The sequence below is a fragment of the Dermacentor andersoni genome, chromosome 3, assembly GCF_023375885.2.
Source record: "Dermacentor andersoni chromosome 3, qqDerAnde1_hic_scaffold, whole genome shotgun sequence".
Taxonomy (NCBI): Eukaryota; Metazoa; Arthropoda; class Arachnida; order Ixodida; family Ixodidae; genus Dermacentor; species Dermacentor andersoni.
This window is the reverse complement of record NC_092816.1, coordinates 205,826,315-205,847,744: the sequence shown is the minus strand read 5'-3', so window position 1 is coordinate 205,847,744 and position 21,430 is coordinate 205,826,315. Positions and strand designations below refer to the sequence as shown.

Below are 21,430 nucleotides of genomic sequence, written 5' to 3'. Positions count from 1 at the left end.
GTTCGCCATCTCGCTTCAATTCGTTATGACGCAGCCAATTACCAAACTCTGGTTAACTTTCTCGCCAGAGTCATTTATATAGCGCCAGAATATCTCAAGACTATTATTGAAAGATGTTGCGAAGAGAATGTCAAAAATATGTGGCCTTATCATCGGACAGTTTTGGCGCTATAGTTCACTTCTTTAAGCCACTACAATTCCACGTAAACCTTAGGTTTTCTTTGTTGACGTTTTAATCTGGGATGGAGGTGAATGATATCTCTAGTCATCCATAGATTGCCTTTGCTTTTTCGAACGCGCGTGTTGGATAGATAACTATTAATATAGTAACGAACAGAAATTTTAAACTTGTTCCGGAAAGAAGCGACATCATCAGGAAGCTCATCCCACGGAGACCAAAGGCGATCTAAAACTTTTTCAGCATCGGCTTGGGAGTTGTCCTTCATAATTTTGGTGGCTTGTTTAATGCGCGTTTAGAATACCAAGAAGAATGGACAAGCATACAGTATCATGGTCTGAGATGCATCTTTAATATGGACTCTGTGCCCAGCAATAATAAAATTATTAAACATCAGATCTAATACAGAACCGGCTTTGGCGGCTTCTCTCGTAAACTCAGTAACAGTTTGCATCAGGTCACAGATCACCATGACACAAGTAGTGAATTTACATTGGCATCACACCCGCAATCAGCATCATTCCAGTCAACAAGGGGAAGATTAAAAGTTCCAGCAAGAAAAAATGGACAGTCACTTATGTATCTTTACGTGATTTGATTGTGAAAGCACTATGACTTCGCTAATTAATTGGTTAAATACATGATACGTGAAGTCATGCATTGTCCGCTGCCCTTCCCAAGTCTACCTTAATCGACCTTAATCCACTTCAATCCACCGTTTTCTAATTTGTACCACCCCTAATCCACCTTAGCCTATATTATTCCACCTTCATCCACTTTACTTCACCTTCATTGACTTCACTTCACCCTAATACACTTTACTCCAACTTACCTCCCCTTACTCTTACTTGTCCTAACATTCCTTCCTTTACCTGACTCTAATTCACCTTAATTCAATTTATTTCACTTTATTTTACTTCAATTCACATGAATTTCTCCTAGTTACTAGTTACTACTAATTAGCGCTGTTATACCATATACTGTCTTCTTTATTACTATCGACGTAATACAACACGCTAAAGACGTCACATTGATCTTTGGTACCACTCGCTGCAGACAACGTCGGCTTTACCGCCACATGCGACATATAATGCTTTCACATTAATAGTATGGTCATCCTTATATAACTACAAATGGACATACAACTCTTCTAAATATTCAGGCGGAGAGAGTGTTAGTCTATAATTAGCGCACATGGTGAAGATTTGACCCCAACAATTTACTTTTACAGCCAGACTTTCCTGATCTGCTATTTCGTTTAAATTTCAAAGCCGTCTAGCGGGTATTTTAGTACCACACCTACACCACAGCACCCATTGCATCTGTCTCACCGGAATATTTGGTGTGAGGGTGGTATTACAACAAAATCAGAATCAAGTGACTGATAAAAAAAAAAATTCTAATTACTCCCCTTCGTTTATAACACGCTGCGCGTTTCGATTTAAAACGCGCAATTTTTTGTGTGTAACAGATGTATCGCCTCAGTCTGCCGCAGCCATCCGAGAAGCCAAAACAATGCGCTCACTGTTCGCGCGATTCAAAATTTAGGTGATTCCCTTAATATTCAGCCTTTCGCGAATGAGTGACGCCTGCCTTGTCCTCTCTCGGTCAGCCCTGACACTTTCCCGTAGAAGCTCGCGCTTGCGTAGTGTGGAATGGCTGTAATCATTTTGCAACCTTCTTTCCTTGGAATCTTGCCTTATAGCTTGATTTTGTGCGAGGTTCTCGAAGTACTCCATTACAGCTGGCGCTTTCCCAGTCGGCCAAGACCACGAATACAAGTGACCGATTTGAATTTCATGCTTTGTCGCTTTTGTAATACCTCAGAGACAACCTTTACTTTTAGCGTATCTTGATATTCGGTGTGTTGTTCGACGGCGCCATAGATGATTACGCTCGATCGTGGACTCGATCCTCGAGGTTTGTTAATTTGATGATTTCCCATGCCGTCATAATTTTGACAGAGGCGATCGAGTCTTCTAGTGACGGTAATGGCGGGGATTTACCATTAGGTTATTTAAAGATTTTTTTTTCAATCGAACACACCCGTGAGTCGAAAACCAGCAGGAGTTGGCCGTTCCCACTGAAATGCCGCTAGTGCTAGTAATTCAGTGCTCATTTCACTTTGGAGGGACCTGATTTTTTCTCAACGTCTCCACAGAGCAGCATTTTTGCACACAAGCAGGCAGTCGAAAGCAACACTTTGGCGTGGGCGTGTATAAATTATAATAAATATGTATGATGAAACTGATCAAAAGCTTTCAAAATGAAACACTTCATTCATTGAGTTTAGAACCATCCGGTTTCTGTGGTAGGTAAAAAATTTTGTCATGTACAGCTCTAAAGAAAGCAGACTGCGAAGCTGGTCAAGAGGACCTTGACTAGTCTTCGAAAACAAACGCATATTTGTTCTGAGCTTCTGAATATAATACATACGTATTCGTTAGAATGTATTTTTGTTCAGTACTACGCATACTCTCAAGTCGCCCAGAACTATGCATCTAAGCGTTCGTCGCACATCCTTGCGAAACAGCACTGCCCAATGGGGGAAGCTGGCACGTTACCTGTTGCGATGACAAGCACAGAATCCTCATTACGCATCCCCTCAGCTTTCCATCATCGGAGCGGAGCGGGCTGCAGGCTGCGACAAAAGAGCGGCTCGGCTGCACGCCTGCGAAATGCACGCGCCCAAGGTGACGCAGCCGGAGATTATTGCGGCCCCGTGCTCTCAGTTATATAGCCGCGTGAATACGCACCCTGCGACTCATATGAAAGAGATTTCTTTGTTATTCCTCGCTGTACTCCAATCACTAACATTAAAATTCAGGCAGAAGCTCCTCTGGGAGTTCTCCAAGTATATGCGCAAGCATTGTTGCACTTGTTCATCTCCACGCAGCCCAGTGTCATTATCAATCCTTTGAAACTTGATCTGACCAGTACAAACGAAAGCGCCGCAGCGACACGAAAGGCTGCGGACGGCGGCGCAAGGTGAATTGGTGACGAAAACAAACTACTTCAGGTGGCGCTGCCAGGTGCTTTCATGACGTTCCGATCATTGTAAGACGTTGCTGCTCTTCCGCGTCGAACCATTATCAACCGTGACAAACCGTACTGCGGCAGCGACTGCGTATGGCGCGGCTGTGCAAGGAGGGAACGAGGCCAACTAGCGTGCCGTCTTCATCTATTGCGTGCAAGGCTCCAGTCTGGCGTAGGTAGGGGAGACTTCCTACTCTGGCTGCGGCTGCGTATGGCGCGGCCGCGCAAGGGAGGAACGAGGGCAAGTAGCGCGCCGTCTTCCTCCATCGCGTGCAAGGTTCCAGTCTGGGGGAAGTAGGGGAGTCTTCCTACTCTGGCTGCGGCTGCGTATGGCGCGGCCGCGCAAGGGAGGAACGAGGGCAAGTAGCGCGCCGTCTTCCTCCATCGCGTGCAAGGCTCCAGTCTGGGGGAGGTAGGGGAGTCTTTCTACTCTGGCTGCGGCTGCGTATGGCGCGGCCGCGCAAGGGAGGAACGAGGGCAAGTAGCACGCCGTCTCCCTCCATCGCGTGCAAGGCTCCAGTCTGGGGGAGGTAGGGGAGCCTTTCTACTCTGGCTGCGGCTGCGTATGGCGCGGCCGCGCAAGGGAGGAACGAGGGCAAGTAGCGCGCCGTCTTCCTCCATCGCGTGCAAGGTTCCAGTCTGGGGGAAGTAGGGGAGTCTTTCTACTCTGGCTGCGGCTGCGTATGGCGCGGCCGTGCAAGCGAGGAACGAGGGCAAGTAGCACGCCGGCTTCCTCCATGGCGTGCAAGGCTCCAGTCTGAGGGAAGCAGGGGAGACTTTCTGCTCTGGCTGCGGCTGCGTATGGCGCGGCCGCGCGGGCCCTACCTTGAAAGCAATCAAAAGCAACCTGTGACTGGGGCCGAGTGCAACGAATGCTGATAGCTTCGCTGTCGTCCCGCCGCTTAGTTCGCGTTAAAGGGAAAGGCAGCCCCAAGGTGAATTCGCTCGCTGCTGCTGCGCGCTCTGTCTTGATAGCGATCGCCTTACGTCACAGACGAATGAATGGCCCGTTTTTCTCGTTGGGTAAGCATAGAAATATTTACGCATTTCAAAGGATCGACAGTAGCACACGTCCCAGAAATAAGCCACTTATTACATATCCACAGCATAGACCTTATTTCATGCTTTAGGATAATCGTTATTCGAAAGAAAACCCTGCACTAGCGGTTTCATTCTTTTTTTACGAATCTGCAACCTTTACCTTACCTTATTCTAAAAGGCAACCGAGAGTGACGGGACAGAAATGACATGTGAAGACTTTATTTTTTTACTTAATTTTATTTTATGCAAGCACATTAAATACAAGATTGCGTTTCAAGATTGTTCGTTGTGGAACGCAAGCTTAAGTGGCTCCGTCTCCTTTTTTCCTGCTTCTGAAAAAAATCTAAACCGCAGAACAAGTGAAACATGTGAGTATCAATGAGCGTTCTGCAGCTCCCCAATTGCCAACAACAACGCTTACCTGTAACACCGAACAAATAAACAAAGCCCGTGGCACACAGGGCTATGTTTCTACGCCACTTAAATGAAAAAGCACCTTACGAACAAGCCCAAGTAAGTAATCTCTTCTAGAATACCGCAGTCCACGATTGCACGCCCCGTGTATCGTGCATTGGGTGCACACTGCGGAATTCCGTAGTTGGTCAAAATATTGCCTGTTGCAGATAACGTAATTCTATTGTCCAACTGTATTATTCAGTGAGGCGGACATTACTTGCACGACGAATTGAAACACATATCCAATTACTTAAAACAAGATCTAAGTAACTTCCTCATTATTTATTTTACGGCACATTTTGCAATTTATGAATCGTAGCTGGTGACGTTGCAAGTCGTATTCACACTGAATTTCGAAGTTTCCTCAATCGCATAACTTTGGCGATATGCGCACTCAAACTCGCCCTAAAAATGCAGTGTTGTTCCACTTACTTTTTTAACAAAAACGCTCTTTTATGCATTGAGGAGCAAAAGTAACTGTGGAACGCGCATGCATTTTGTCTGACATTTCGTCTAACACCACCTATATATACTGCGGCGAGGGAAGCATACGTCGCCTTGAAGAAGACAAATCCGCTTGTCGAAACGTTGGCTCCTGCTTTCACCTTGTTCTCGTTTTGCTCATTGTCTTGAATTTCCATCTCCCGCATTCCCTGTGCTTTTATCATGGGACATAATATCTCAAAACTGGTGCCAACATGGAGGTCCATTTTAAGTGGATTCGCCATGCAAACTCACCTGCTACAGAGCGTAAATTGGAAGATGTGTCGGAAAATAACTTATTAGAAACTTAGTGTTTTTTTTAATTATGTGAAAATGTGTTTTGACTTCCCTGCTCGTAATGTCCACCTTTTTGAATAACCCAGCTCAAGAACAAGAGTTATGCAATCTGCCACAGGCGATATCTAGAAATTCCGCAGAACTTTAAAATGGTCACCCCGTATACGTCCTACAAAAGTAAGGCTAGGTCGAAAAAAACGTAAAAATGGATTTTTAGGCTCGAAATTCCAATCTAGGCTCCGACGTGCGAATATGCATTTATAGGCAGAATCAAAGCACCTCTAAATATTTCTATACTCAGAGTTTCTGTTTAGTTGCTAAATAGGCACGATATGGACGCAGGGGAAAAAAATTTCATTTTGTCTAAGATTCCGGTCTTTAAGTGACGCTGGACAAAATGAAACAACCTGATATTTACTTATCAGGACATGCTTTCGAGCTATTCACCTCATTTTTGAAGAACGTAAGCGTGGCGCATGCAAGTAAAACACAGAGAAAATTATGTGAGTCTCATGCACTGTGACAATCGATGTAAGCGGAGCTTTGCTGGCTGTTTGCATTAATTGACGGTAATTGGCGGTTTACAGCGAACGTTTAGGTTCTCAGCGTTTAGTGCAATACTAGAGTGGTGTGTTGACGTTAGGCCTTGCCTTGCGTGCACCAATGCTGTTTGTCGGCATGCACAGAACACACAGCGAGACTTACCCGCCGTAGTTGCTCAGTCGCTATGGTGTTGGGCTGCTGATCACGAGGTAGCGGGATCGAATCCCGGCCACGGCGGCCACATTTCGATGGGGGCGAAAACACCCGCGTGCTTTGATTTAGATGTACGTTAACGAACTCCAGGTGGTCCTCCACTACGGCGTACCTCGTAATCAGGAAGTGGTTCTGGCGCGTAAAGCCACATAATTTAATTTAACTTAATTAACACAGCGAGACTTGTTTGCCTGAGGCGTTTTGTGCGCCATTGTTCCTAACCTTCGAGAAGCCTAGCACTGTGATTGCCTCACACGGTGAAACGCAGCGGGACATATGTGCTCAACATTAATTAAATTATGGGGCATTATGTGCGAAGCCCACAATCTGAGGCACGTGGCAGTAGGGCGCTCCGTTTCAGTTTTGATCTCCCGGGATTCTTTAGCGTGCACCTAAGTCTCAATACACGAGTGTTTTTTATTTCGCCGACCTCAAAATGTGGCTGCCGTGGTCGGGAGCGAACCCATGACCTCTAGAAACGCCATTGCTGTCACAGAGATACTGCGGCGGGCACAGCAGTGCTGATTTCACGGCCGGTCGCTGAGGTCTACATACTATACGGAGCTTCAATGCGGCTTTGCGTCCACACGCCCTGCGCCAATTATCAGCTTCATAAATTTGCACCGTGTTTATTTTTCTGGAGTAGTAGAAATGTACCGTAGCATACCTTGACTATAAATTTATGCAATTCCTCCGCAACTTCTGCCATGTCTAGTATTAGAGTTTCCTTGTCTTTTTACGTCGCACTTTCCCTTCTCCGCCCTCCCCCATTGGTGCTGGCTGCGAGCGAAGAGTGGTAAGGCTGCTATTCATTCGTTTAGTGACTGCGTCGGTTCTACCTATTGGATGCTTCCTCTCGCTACCTCCTCTCTAGCATTCTACCTACCTCCCCTCCGGACTGTTGCACGTTGGCACAAAGGCAAGTGTTGCAGTTTCTTCAGTGGTGCTGCGGGGCGCCACGAGTAATTATAGCCGTCGAAGTGGTATTGTGGCGACACGATGAAGAGGTCCAAACGAGTTTCTCGCGTTGGCTTCCCTGTCTCCCAGGCTCGTGCCGTGTATACATACGCTCTGAACCCCCTCCAGACGTGACGTGCAAGACAGCGACAGTAGCAGCAGGAGTAGTGGTAAAGTCGAAGAATGAGACAAAGAAAGCTTCGCTTCAAGAACGACGAGACTGATGCAAACATTCCGCATTCAACGCGTCAGATCCTATCTGTCTTTCTGTCTGTCTACTATCTGTATATCTATCCTATCTGTCTATCTATCTACGTTTATTTTCATCGGACTCACAATAAGCTTCTACACGATTTCACTGCAAGCAACCAATAAGGCATTCCACACACGACAGTTTCATGAACCGCGACAAGTGCTGGGTGTTCTCTCACCGTACTGTTCGCGCCTCTCGAGCTGCGTGCAGATGCTAGCCGCTAGTGGCGCCAAGTAAGGACCCAGTAACACGCAGACGCCAGTGACATCGTAGGAGCCCATGGACTGCTGGAGAGACAAGCCCGCGATGGTAGCCATGTCGACGGCTTCACGGAGAACCAGCTCGCTTTCCACGTGGACAGTGATTGTCGACGCCAGCCTTTGGTCATGCAAAGGAACAGCAAGCTTAGGCAACACAGTACGGAAGCTCCATATAAAGGAAACCAGTTTCTCAGAGCCGACAAATTCCATTCAATACCACACAGTAGACTGAAATCATTGTTAGCATATGCGAGGTATACCGCGATGTCCCCAAGGCCAATGGCATTCTTTGTTATTGTTGCCTGAAAGCATGGCTCGTAGGCTTTCCGTGCGCGAGACGTAATGACGTCGTGTTTGTGAACGAATCTTTCTTTGCCGGTCCTCCCAGGTTTGTTGTGGCTGCTGGCTGCTGATGGGTCGGTCATTCTCTAGGCGGATACAGTTGTGAATATTGTAACGCCGCAATGGAGGAGCGTGGGAGAGGAAGAAGAAGCGGCGCGAGGGTTTTGGGTGATCGGCTGTTTCAGACCGTCCCATGTCTTTCCTGCCCTTTTCACTGTAAATAAATACGTTCTACATCCGTAACAAGTGGTGGAAGTGCTGCGTACTGGACGCCCTGCACAACCCAGGCCTACAGATCTTGCAGAAACAGACGCCTGGCTCAACTACCACCAGAGCCAACAAGCATTGCCGACGCCCAAGCACGCCGGTCAATGAACACCATCGAAGAAAGCATCGTTCAAGCCAGCCAGAGACCAAGGCAACCTAGCTACTAGACGCCGGAAGCACGCATATCCTCAGGTATAACAGATGAAGACGTGGATGACTGGCTGAGACACTACGAAAGAGTAAGCTGGCATAACGGGGGGAGTACGTCAGCGCAGCTTGTGGAAGTTGCACTTTTTCTTGCCGGTACAGCTCTACTTTAGTTCGACAATCATGAACGTCTACTGGCCACTTGGGAAACTTTTGTCCAGAAATTGAAAATCTGCTTTGGCGATTCGAATTGCAAAAAGAAGGAAGCGGAACACACGCTTTCGCGCACAGCCCAATTGCCTGGTGAAACGTGTACAACGTATATTGAAGAAATATTGGAGCTATGCGGAATTGTGAACGCGAATATGCCGGATGAATAAAAAGTAGGACATCTGTTAAAAAGCATCGCTGAAGACGTTTACAATTTTTTAATGGCGACAGAAAACCTGAACACTCTTTCCGAATTCAGGCAGCAATGTCGCGCGTTGGAAGCTCTGAAGACCCGAAGGACCTTACCCAAGTTCGGGTGCTTGGACAACGTCCCCACAGTTGCAAGTATGGACGCCGCTGCTTGCGATGACATCGCCTCGATCGTGCGTCGAGTGCTTCACGATGAGCTAGCACGACTTCAGGGAGTAGGTTCTGCTAATCAGTACGCGTTTGACGAGTGCATTCCCGAACCACCATCCTGGTAGCTAGAACGTCGCATCGAGCGCCGACTGCCTTCTGAAGAACCACTCTTAAATAACACGTGTTTTCGATCTCTCCTGGCGAATCTCAGTCGCCGCCAGTCCTCATCAGTCCGTCGTGACAATACGGAGCCCTACTCAACACCACGAAGTGTTCCTGCGGAATACCCGATGCCACGACATGCTCTCGCGGGATCATACCCGGCGCCACGCGTACCTGCTCCATTTAGCTTCAACCGCGACCTACCCGCTTGCTACGCCTGCGGTTCCCGAGGACATATTGCGTGCTTTTGTCGCCGCCGCCGCCACCGGCAAAGAGCGCCACGTTTTTCGGCGTACACAGCTCGTGTGCACGAAGACGCGCCCGCGCCATTTGGAGTCCATCCTCTGCGGAAACAGTGGTCGTACCAGCCTTACGCGCCGCCGACGTGTGTGTGTGTGTGTGCGCGTGTGCGCGTGTGTGTGTGTGTGTGTGTGTGTGTGTGTGTGTGTGTGTGTGTGTGTGTGTGTGTGTGTGTGTGTGTGTGTGTGTGTGTGTGTGTGTGTGTGTGTGTGTGTGTGTGTGTGTGTGTGTGTGTGTGTGTGTGTGTGTGTGTGTGTGTGTGTGTGTGTGTGTGTGTGTGTGTGTGTGTGTGTGTGTGTGTTTGTGTGTGAGCCTTTGCTCATAAAGCAAAGGCTTATAAATGAAATAGTGACACCCGTATAGACCAGAGCAGTAGTATCAGTAGTATCAAGCCAGGTGAACGTCGGGGAAGCGAAGGCTCATGAAGCAAAGGCTCATAAATGAAATAGTGACACCCGTATAGACCAGAGCAGTAGCATTTACACACACGGAGTAAATACTACTGCTCTCGTCGATACGGGTGTCGCTATTTCATTTACGAGCCTTCGCTTCAACGATCGCTTAGGACAGAAAGTTATGTTCGCGTGGGATCGCAAAAAAACTTTCCGTGCCGTTGGAGGCGAAATGTTCCACCCTGTTGGTCTTTTTTCGGTTTTGGTCGCAATCAGGGCACAGAGCTTTAGAGCTGAGTTCACTGAATTGGTGCACGCCACTCATGATCTTATTTTAGGCATAGATTTCCTACGCGAATGCAGCGCTACACTTCATTGCGGGACTGGAAGATTTTGCTAAGGAACACGTTGCCATTGCCATACTTGATGATTTGCAGACCGATCAATTTGGCGTCTTTTCGCTGTCTGAAGATGTGTTACTGCCTGGTCGGACAGCCATGTTTGTTCCCGTGAGTTCTTCACGTGTCCAAATGGGATCATGCAGCGCTCTTGTCGAGCCAGGTATAACAACGCGATTAAGATGAATGTGTTGGTCCCTCGACCTCTTGTTCAAGCCATCGACAGGCGCGCTTTCTTGTGGACAGTAGACGCTTCTACGGAGCCTGTTACCCTGCCAGTCGAACTTAAATTGGCAACATTTCAGGAGCAAGCCACAACTGATGTACGAACAGCTGTAGCGTCTTCAGGCATCAGTCGACGATTCCCTAACTATTCGTATCACTTGCGATGTATGATGAACAAGTCATTGCCTACAGATCTTAACGGGCTACGCCATCTGTGATTCGTGACGGCCTTCTTTACCACAAGAATTATTCAAACAACGGTACTCCACTGCTACTCCTCGCCCCCAAATGCCTGCGTCTTGCTGTACTTCGGGCCGTGCACGACGAACTGATCCGGTCACCTTGGATTCGCTCGAACGCTTCACCGATTCCGACAACGTTTCTACTGGCCTCAACCGTGGAATGCAACCAAGCAGTATGTTGCCAGCTGGGATGTCTGCCAACGTCATAAACAACCGACTACAGCTCCTGAAGGAACTCAGCAACCGGTTAGAACGCTGACTTCACCTTTTGAGAAAGTGGGGATAGATTTGCTCGGTCCCTTCCCCAAATCTTCCCCTGGCTGCCGCTGGATAATCGTGTGCGTTGAGTATGTAACACGTTAAACAATGGTACTTGTCTCAGCTACAGCATCCGATGTTTCTGCATTCAATTATCCTCCGCCATGGAGCTCCTCGTGTGGTGATAATTTATCTAGGTCGGCAGTTGACCGCTAACGTCGGGGAAGAGTGGCTATGCCTTTGTGGAACTCAATATCGCTATTCCACGCCTTACTATCCGCAAACCAACGGTCTAACTGAGCGCACCAATCCTACCCTCGTCAACATGCTTTCAAAGTATGTCTCAACGGATCATAAGAACTGGGACGCCGTATTACTGTCCATCACGTATGCCTTCAACACAGCCAAATATGAAATCACAGGATACGCAGCTTCCTTTCTCCTCTACGCTCGCCATCCTCAAAGTTTTCTCGACACCACGTTTCCTTTTTCGCCTAATGACGATGCTTCTGTCGCGCATATATTTTGTCGTGCCGAAGAAGCACCTTGACTTGCCCGGCTCAGAACCCTATCGTCGCATGTTCATGCTAAAACACGCTACGACGCACAACATTTGCCCGTCAGATTCGCCACCGCTGACTTCGCATGGCTGTGGACAGCGGTTCGGTTCCAAAGGATTCTCTCAAAGTATTTAGGCCCGTTCGTCATTCTCAAATGCTTGAGTGAAGTAACCTATGTCATCGCTAAAGTGATGGTTAATGACCACCGTTCATGCAAGACTCAAGTTATGCACGTCGCACGATTGAAATTATACCATCACCGCGCACTCTGACTTGCTCGGTGAGCTTCGTCTGCCCCGGAGGAAAACGTAACGCCGCACTGGCGGAGCGCGAAACAGGAAGATGAAGTGGCGCGAGGGTGATCGGCTGTTTCAGAGCGTCCCATGTCTCCTCTACCCTTTTCACTCTAAATAAATCCATTCTACATCCGTAACAATGCATATTTGGCGGTGTTGTCTCGCACAATTGGCTGGTACCGTATATAATACACACAAGCACGGGATATATTGAAAACTGGGGCGGCCCTGGTGGCAGGTGATCTAACGTAAGCGCTGACGTGAGCTCTTAGACAAACAGGCCGGCATTGTCGTATTGTAATCGTAATTCCGTCATCGTAATTGCGCCGTCATCATTTCATCGCCTTCATTCGTTCTGGTAATTCCTTCATTGCCAAGTCATCATCATCCTTCCACTGTTTTCCCTCAGCGATCGCTGCATTGAGGCTTCATTCTGTTATGCTGCACTTGGTTCTCCAGACACTACAAGAACATATTTCACATAGTTTGCTCTCAGCGTTTGCCTACCTTTCACGCAAAAAGCTGGTTCGGGAGACTCCATCACGGCGACCGCGCGCAGTGGCGTTCACTGTACGCATTCCGTAAAGAGATAGCGTCTGTAAACAATTCTGGGCTTTCAGTTTGCCAAAGAGTATTATTTTGACAGCAAAAGAACTTCCCTCTTTTTGGAAGTACTTACACAAATCTCCAGATGGGCTGCCGCGTGGTGCTTTTTTTGAGCGCATCAAGCCAAACCTGTGGGGAGCGCGCGGCGTGATCCCTTACACTACGCAAGGGAGGCGACTCCATAAGTTCTCGCCCCCAATAGAATTTTTTTGGTCGTATAAGCTTGTAAACACTCGCTTACTAACTAAATTAACATTGGAATGTGAACCTGGCAACGTTTAACACTAGAACGTTATCTAGTGAGACGAGTCTAGCAGTGCTATTGGAGGAATTAGTGGGCAGTAAATGGGATATAATAAGGCTCAGTGAAGTTAGAAGGACAAAAGAAGCATATATAGTGCTAAAAAGCGGGCACGTCCTGTGCTACCGGTGCTTAGTGGAGAGATGACAACTCGGAGCCGAGTCGGATTCCTAAGAATACAGCTGGTAATATACAGCAATTCTATAGCATTACCGAGAGGGTGGCAGGTCTTGTTGTGAAGCTTAATCAGAGGTACAAATTGAAGGTCGTAATGTCTGCTAGTCATCGTAATATCTGCTAGTCATCTAGTCATGATGACCAGGAAGTCGAAAGCTTCTATGAAGACGTGGAATCAGCGATGGCTAAAGTCAAAACAAAATACACTATGCTGACGGGCGACTTCAATGCCAGGGTAGGCAAGAAGAAGGCTGGAGACAAGTCAGTCGGGGAATATGGCATAGGCTCTAGGAATAGCAGGGAAGAGCTATTAGGAGAGTTTGAAAACAGAATAATATGCGGATAATGAATACCTTCTTCCGCAAGCGGGATAGCCGAAAGTGGACGTGGAGGAGCCCGAATGGCGAGACTAGAAATGAAATAGACTTCATACTCCGCACTAACCGTGGCATCATACAAGATGTAGACGTGCTCGGCAAGGTGCGCTACAGTGACCATAAGATGGTAAGAAATAGAATTAGCCTAGACTTGAGGCGGGAACTAAAGAAACTGGTACATAAGAAGCCTATCAATGAGTTAGCGGTAAGAGGGAAAATGGACGAATTCCGGATCAAGCTACAGAACAGGTATTCGGCTTTACCTCAGGAAGAGGACCTTAGTGTTGAAGCAATGAACGACAATCTTATGGGCATCATTAAAGAGTGTGAAATAAAAGTTGGTGGTAACTTCGTTAGACAGGATACCGGTAAGCTGTCGCAGGAGACGAAAGATCTGGTCAAGAAACGCCAATGTATAAAAGCCTCTAACCCTACAGCTAGAATGGAACTGGCAGAACTTTCCAAGTTAATCAACAAGCGTAAGACAGCTGAAATAAGGAAGTATAATATGGATAGAATTGAACATGCTCTCAGGAACGAAGGAAGCCTAAAGGCAGTCAAGAAGAAACTAGGAATAGAAAGAATCAGATGTATGCGTTAAGAGACAAAGCCGGCAATATCATTACTAATATGGATGAGATAGTTCACATGGGTGAGGAGTTCTATAGAGCTTTATACAGTACCAGTGGCACCCACGACGATAATGGAAGAGAGAATAGTTTAGAGGAATTTGAAATCCCACAAGTAACGCCGGAAGAAGTAAAGAAAGCCTTGGGAGCTATGTAAAGGGGGAAGGCAGCTGGGGAGGATCAGGTAACAGCAGATTTGTTGAAGGATGGTGGGCAGATTGTTCTAGAGAAACTGGCCACCCTGTATACGCAATGCCTCATGACCTCACGCCTTGGATGAACGGAAACCCATACGGGTTCCTCGAAAGATAAGCCTCATAGTTGAAGAAAAATTCGTCCTGGTCCGAGGCTCGAACCCGAGTCCACCGCCTTTCCGGGGCCGCCGATCTGCCATCTGAGCTAAGCAGGCGGCTAGCAGATGGCAGGGCGAAGTCGAAGGGCAGATTTTCCCTTTATTCATTACTTGTCTCCACCTTACGTGTTTCCGCAGAACTACAACGTCAAACGCTAACATAATCCTAATCCATAAGAAAGGGGACGCCAAAAACATGAAAAATTGTAGACCGATCAGCTTACTGTCCGTTGCCAGCAAAGTATTTACTAAGCTAATCGCAAATAGAATCAGGAACACCTTAGACTTCTGTCAACCAAAGGACCAGGCCATATTTCGTAAAGGCTACTCAACAATGGACCATATTCACACTAACAATCAGGTGACAGAGAAATGTGCAGAATATAACCAACCACCATATATACCTTTCATTATTACGAGAAAGCGTTTGAGTCAGTCGGAACGTCAGCAGTCATGCAGGTATTACGGAATTTGGGTGTAGACGAGCCGTCTGTAAACATACTGAAAGATATCTATAGCGGCTCCACAGCCAGAATAGCCCTCCATAAAGAAAGGAACAAAATTCCAATAAAGAAAGGAGTCAGGCAGGGAGATACCATCTCTCCAATGCTATTCACAGCGTGTTTAGAGGAGGCATTCAGAGACCTGGATTGGGAAGAATTGGGGATAAGAGCTAATGGAGAATACCTTAGTAACTTGCGATTCGCTGATGATATTGCCTTGCTTAGTAACTCAGGGGACCAACTGCAATGCATGCTCACTGACCTGGAGAGGCAAAGCAGAAGGGTGGGTCTAAAAATAAACCTGCAGAAAACTAATGTTTAACAGTCTCGGAAGAGAACAGTAGTTTGCGATAGGTAGCAAGGCACTGGAAGTGGTAAGGGAGTACATCTACTTAGGACAGGTGGTGACCGCGGATCCGGATCATGAGAGCGAAATAATCAGAAGAATAAGAATGGGCTGGAGTGCGTTTGGCAGGCATTCTCAGATCATGAACAGCAGGTAGCCATTATCCCTCATAAGAAAAGTGTATGACAGCTGTGTCTTACCAGGACTCACGTAAGGGGCAGAAACCTGGAGGCTTACGAAAAGGGTTCTACTTAAATTGAGGACGACACAATGAGCTGTGAAAAGAAGAATGATGGGTGTAACGTTAAGGGATAAGAAAAGAGCAGATTGGGGGAGGGAACAAACGTGACCTAATGATATCTTAGTTGAAATCAAGAAAAAGAAATGGGGCATGGGCAGGACATGTAATGAGGAAGGAAAATAACCGATGGTCATTAAGGGTTACGGACTGGGTTCCAAGGGAAGGGAAGCGTAGCAGGGGGCGGCAGAAAGTTCAGCGGAAAGAAGTTTGCAGGGACAACGTCGCCACAATTAATACATTACCGAGGTAGTTGGAGAAGTATGGGAGAGACCTTTGCCCTGCAGTTGGCGTAACCAGGCTTATTATTATTATTATTATTATTATTATTATTATTATTATTATTATTATTATTATTATTATTATTATTATTATTATTATTATTGCGATGTGATCAACGCGCCGCGTGATCTCTTATACTTCCCAAGGGAGGCGCTTCCGACAGGTGGCGACTCCATAAGTTCTCGCCCCAATAGAATTTTTTTGGTCGTGTAAACTTGTAAACACTCGCTTACTAACTAAATTAACAAGTATGGCGTCACGCGTGCACAGGCAGAGATAAACACATCTCACTCGATGAGCGTGGACACACGCTGTCAAAACGCTGGCGTGACGAAGCGCGGCAGCAGCAGCGAGCGAAGTGACCTTCGTGCTGTCTATCGCTTCAACGCAAACAGAGCGGCCTGAACACAGCACATGCAAAGCTACGAGCCGTCGGCCCACCTAGACTCTGCCCCGGAGCAGAGCTCTTTCACGGCAAAGTCCGTGCGACCGCGCGACGGCGCGTGGTCGCACGATACGTAGTTGTGGCCGAAGTATAAAGCCCCTTCCCCTTACTTCCCCTTCCGCCGGTTCCTAAAGCGCGACGGAAAAATTGGAGGACGCTTAAGCTTCACCTTCAAGAGTGGAACGCGATAGCGTTATCGCACCCAGTTCGCACCGCCTACTCAAACGCGCTACGCCAGCCAAACGTCGCGATCGGCCCAGAGAGCCGGGCCCCGACGCGCCATGAAGGCGGACGCAATCATGGGGCGAGGGGCGCGCCACGTATCGGGGCAGCGCCGTACATTGCGAGGAGGGGGTCTTCCGTGTTTGCCGCAAGATGGCTCTGCGTGTGTGCAGAGCACAGAAGAAATGTAGCGTAAACGTACTTCGCTACTCGTGAAACTGCGACTTCGGTAAGTTACATGGTCATAATTACCGATATACACCGCAGTATAACTTTCTACGGCCCGTTTCTAAGGCAACACCGCATTCACCAGAGGCGATTTTGTCCCGTTTTGAAGGAACGAACTCGTGGCTGAGTGGTAGCGTCTCCTTCTCACACTCCGGAGACCCTGGTTCGATTCCCACCAGCCCATCTTGCAAGATGTTTTTTATTTATGAAGTGCCTTCTGGGATTTATCGCTCACGTCCAACGCCGCTGATGCCGACGCCGACGACACCGGCTTTTCTGCGACACAAGCTCCTTAACGCTGTCGCGTTAAAACGGCGTGCTTACACTTTCCTGCCTTGCACGCGCGAGATTGAGCCGCGATCGCTAAGAAAGCAAACGGGGGTTGCCTGTAAGTTTACGTTGAGAGAAAAAAAGATACGGGTTGGCCGGCCAGGTAATGCACAGGGCAGACAAGTTAGTTAGATAAGCCAGATAAGCCAGTCAGTCTAGTTAACTTCCCTGCCTTTCCTTGCACCTTTCTCTCTCTCTCTCTTCGGATTCCTTCAGTGCTGTCAAGGGTACGGCCCTCCACATCCTCCCTTTGTCTCTAAGAAACGTGAAACCATGGATTAAGCCAAAGACGCACAGTACTACGCTCGTGCCAACACCAACTACTCTTTCGGATGGCCGTCAACTGTAGATGAGGATCATGATTTCCAAGCTATGGCTCCTATTCACTACAGATAACTGACCAAGAAGCCGGCGGTGTATATCCTGCCACCAACTACCAACTAGCTGTTTTAGATGATGGCCGCGTGTTAATGATGATTAGGATTTCCAAAGTATGGCTCGTATCCGTAACGGGGGTTTGGCCAAGTAGAGCGCGGTAAATATTGTGGACCAAGTCCCTCTTTGAGATGATCGCCTCGAATAGATCATGACTATGATGTCTTAGTATCGTACATGCCCACATACGAACAACATTCATTTCCGGTTTCTTTAGTGGACACGCTGAGAATAAAACCATAATCAAGCTCATTGCAGAGTCCTTTGCGGGCATCCCTGCCTTCGTGTTGCGGATTCCAACGCGTGTCCAAGGGCATAGCCCTGTCAACCATTTTCTAGGGCCAGGCGTTTTTGACGTGTACGCGTCACGAAAACCTTCCTTTGGCCTTGCGATTCTTTGCGCCGTTATTGTCAAAGTAGTGCAACACGACTATATACACTCTGCTAGTCACTGCGAGTGCTAGAACTACAGGATGGGTGTCACCACAGAAATTCGACGCTATGTCCTTATATATATATATATATATACATATACATATAACACATTTGGATATTAAAAGCCTGGCGCACACGATACAACAAATAAACCGAGCAGGAAGTTCCATTTACATACCGACTAGTAAAACTCGGGCTGGGCTCAAATGTTCCTTACGAATACTGCCCTACTTCAATCATTGCAGCGACCCATTTCACGTGCCGTGTGTGCCACCTCTGCACCGCTTCGAAGCGGGTGAACGTACCTGGTCAGTGCCCACCGTTCGCCGTTGGCCACGCGTCCAGCGAGGTACCAGTCGAGCAGGACGACGTTGGCCGCGGCCGAGAGATGCGCTGTTTGTGTTTGGTCAAAGCAGGCGTCCGCAAAGCACGCCGTGATGTCGGGTAGCACACAGAGCAAAGCGCCATCTTGCACAGTGTAGGTACAGTGCTGCACCGACGACTCCCCGGGCTTCGACTGGTAGACCTGGTGGCGAACGAGTGTGTAACGCCAGTAACGCATGACATCGGGCACCGTTTACAATTACCGCCTGCGTTTACTGACAGACTAGAGCTGAATAAGTCATTGCAACCGTGAGTGGGGCGAAATTGACACAGCCAAAACGTTGAGAGCGCAGGCACTGGTAAGAGGTTGCACTGAAGTTCTACCTGAATGTGCACTGTTACACATACCGAGTTCATGTTCCAGTTATGGTAGAGCCCTTTTGATTCCCCTGATTCTTCTCCACCACACATAAGTAATTTGTGAGTCCATGTGACCACTGCATACTCATCACTCAAACGTATTTTCTTTCTTTTTTTAATAGTTTAAAGTTTTGGTTTTCACATCGAAAAACAAGAGGAACAACGGACACAGACAAAGGCACGAAAGCGCAATCTAACAACTATTGTGTTCGAGGCAAGAGCATAACTATATGCCGATAAGTAGGTGATGTCAGAAGCGTCGCAAATATTCCAAGTCAAGAAGAATGACCTGGTCTTGTGAAGACGGTAAAAAAATGTAAAAATATAACAGCATTGAACGCCATGCCAAATAATAATCGTTGACAACATCGGTAGTGGCGAACGAACCGGACGTCTATGGTGGTTTTCAAGCACACATAATCTTTAGCGAACTGTATGTCAATGTTTGCGAACAGTATTGATTGAACGTTTATGCACGCGTCTTTATTGTGATAAATTTATTTTACTTCTTCAGTGTTATTTTACTTCCTAGTAGGCGCTTTGGATACTAAAATATACGAATCAAATCGAACGAGAATGTTCGAGAAAAACTGCCTCGGAATATTGTATATTTTATTTTTCACACTTTGAAATAGAAAGTTAGCGTAGAACTTCTAGCAGAAGAAAATGGTCAGTTTCGCCCATAGGCGAAGCATTGAACGCCATAGCAAGGTCTAGCGCTGTATTTAATGGTGTCAGAACGTTGGTGCTATGTGGAACGTGCCAGCGGCGTAGCAGGTGCCGCACCCAAGGATGTCCCGGTCATACCTGGAAGGTTCACGACAGGGAGACTGTATGCCAGTTCTTTCTTAAAACAGCGCTCGGATCATTTACAATCCACAGTGCACGAGATGATAGGCAAGGAAACCCGTCGGTCAGAGTCCAAAGAATGCATATATTTAGCTTTACTTTCACCACGGTGTGATATGTGCACAGCTGCTCAGCGGGAAAGATAATGTGTGTGCGCACAGCATCCATGCAAGCATCTATTCAGGAACCCCACACCCTTCCTAGTTTTCCTCCGTATCCACTTTATGCTGCACATAAAGATCCCAATCAGGACCACCTCGTGGCTACGCTAGTAGGCGTATACATGCGGTGGTCGACTTTACATTGGATCACCAAGACCTTCCACGTGTCATGCTTGGACTTCTTCACACCAGCGCCCGCAAACGCAACACACAACCTTTCCGCCTGCTCAATGTCTATGGCCGCCCTCAAAAACGCCATACACATTTCGACACATTGTTTGAAGCAGCGTGGTGTAAGGGTAGAGCCACACTTACTGAGTGTAATTTCAACGCCCTCATACCACTTGGGGATATCCTCATGAAACACCCAAAGGCCGCAAGCTCCGCACTTTGATCCAGGAGCACAATCTCACTACCTACTGATCCATCGACACCAACTCGTCTTGGCCCAAACGTTTCTCCTGGATGCGTGCCCAGATCTTAGCCTTTATCATGGTCGCCACTCCTGCACCTGGCACAACTTTGACGAGCAGTTAGGTAGTGACCACTCAGTCATGTCTAACTGCATTAATACTATACTTAATACATTAGCCGACTTTGCGACAGCGGCGTGCCAGATTCGACTATCGGACTGGCCTTCCTTCCGCGCATCCTCTTGCGCCACTTCCGCACCCAACAGGCTCACCTATTGCGTACAGACACAGCAAACCCCGGCTAGATGTTCACTTACGCGCTATCACCACAACTCCGAATGTACCAGACATAGATGCCCCCTTGTTCACTCATGGGCTGCACGCCGTAGCTTAAATGAACGATGGCGCAGCCATCGCTATAACAGGATGCCGAGGTTGTGCACGCACAGCTCTCTGCTAAGGCAGCCCGTTGCGCTGAGATACTCACCAGTCAAAACTTCGCACTCACTTTGTAACCAAATAAATGGCAAACTCAGTACTGTGCGTACCTATTCTCTACTCGTTCATGTGGCAAAGACCAGCTAAGCAAATTCCGAGAAATCCAGAATCATAAGAAAACTTCTCCACACAACTAACACTCCAGACTCCGAGTGCCTTGCACAGTTAGGACAGCGTTATTTCCCACCACCAGGCACGCCACGTTACGCGGACTATACGGGTCCTCCCAACACAATGGCTTATCTTACATGCCTATCACTGTCACTGAGATTCGCGCAGTGCTCGCCTAAATTCATCGTAACATACTCCCTGTTCCCGATCGGATCCGGTATTCGTTGCTCTGTAACCTCTCTGATTCTGGCACCAATCAACTTAAGACTTACTCTATTGAAGTATAGGAATCCGGCACCCTACCAAAAGAGCGCAAAGAGACCATAGTCGTTCGAACGACAGGCTCCCTCGAGCACATCGGAACCCGGCAGCAGAAAGCAGCTTCCACCATCGAGAAATACGTCCGGCGTGGAGGTCTTGTAGACATCCCAGCTTGCTGAGCTACGTTCAACTCGGCTACACTACCCCTCACCATCCCTTATTCGCCGACAGGCTGTCTGTTGGCGACAACTACAGAAGAATAATTTCCCCACACCCCTTTTCTACTCCTATTTTACCCCTCCCGTGGTCCAGATGAATGGTCCAACCGAGTACTGCGGCGACCGCCTCGCCCTACTGCATGTGCTCTAGCTTTGCCAAGACATTCCCGACGTCCCTCCCTTTCCGAAGCACACCCTCACTTCCTGGGAGGAGCGGCTGTCTAGCAATAACTGGTCGACCATGTCGAGGCGGAGGCTGCGGCCTGTGGGAGCCCCGGAATAAGGGCTCCACTTTCGAGGCACAACTGGCCTTCACGATCTTGCAATGAAGTT

The 21,430-nt window shown here is 47.8% G+C and overlaps 1 protein-coding gene across 7 annotated transcripts in view; it reads right to left on the bottom strand.

Annotated features, from left to right (window-relative positions):
• The window catches only part of LOC126524342 (uncharacterized), a 67,703-nt gene that overhangs the window by 26,291 nt on the left and 19,982 nt on the right, over positions 1-21,430 (bottom strand). For 4 of the 7 annotated variants that reach the window (XM_050172672.3, XM_072287403.1, XM_072287405.1 and 1 more), the window contains exons 4-6: positions 18,148-18,368; positions 7,636-7,835; positions 2,743-2,849 (exon numbers count right to left, since the gene is read on the bottom strand). In XM_050172672.3, the coding sequence (XP_050028629.2) occupies positions 2,743-2,849; positions 7,636-7,835; positions 18,148-18,368 (528 nt within the window). The remainder of the gene's footprint in view (positions 1-2,742; positions 2,850-7,635; positions 7,836-18,147; positions 18,369-21,430) is intronic. The other 3 variants (XR_007597918.3, XR_011893520.1, XM_055067262.2) reach the window with 1 other exon arrangement.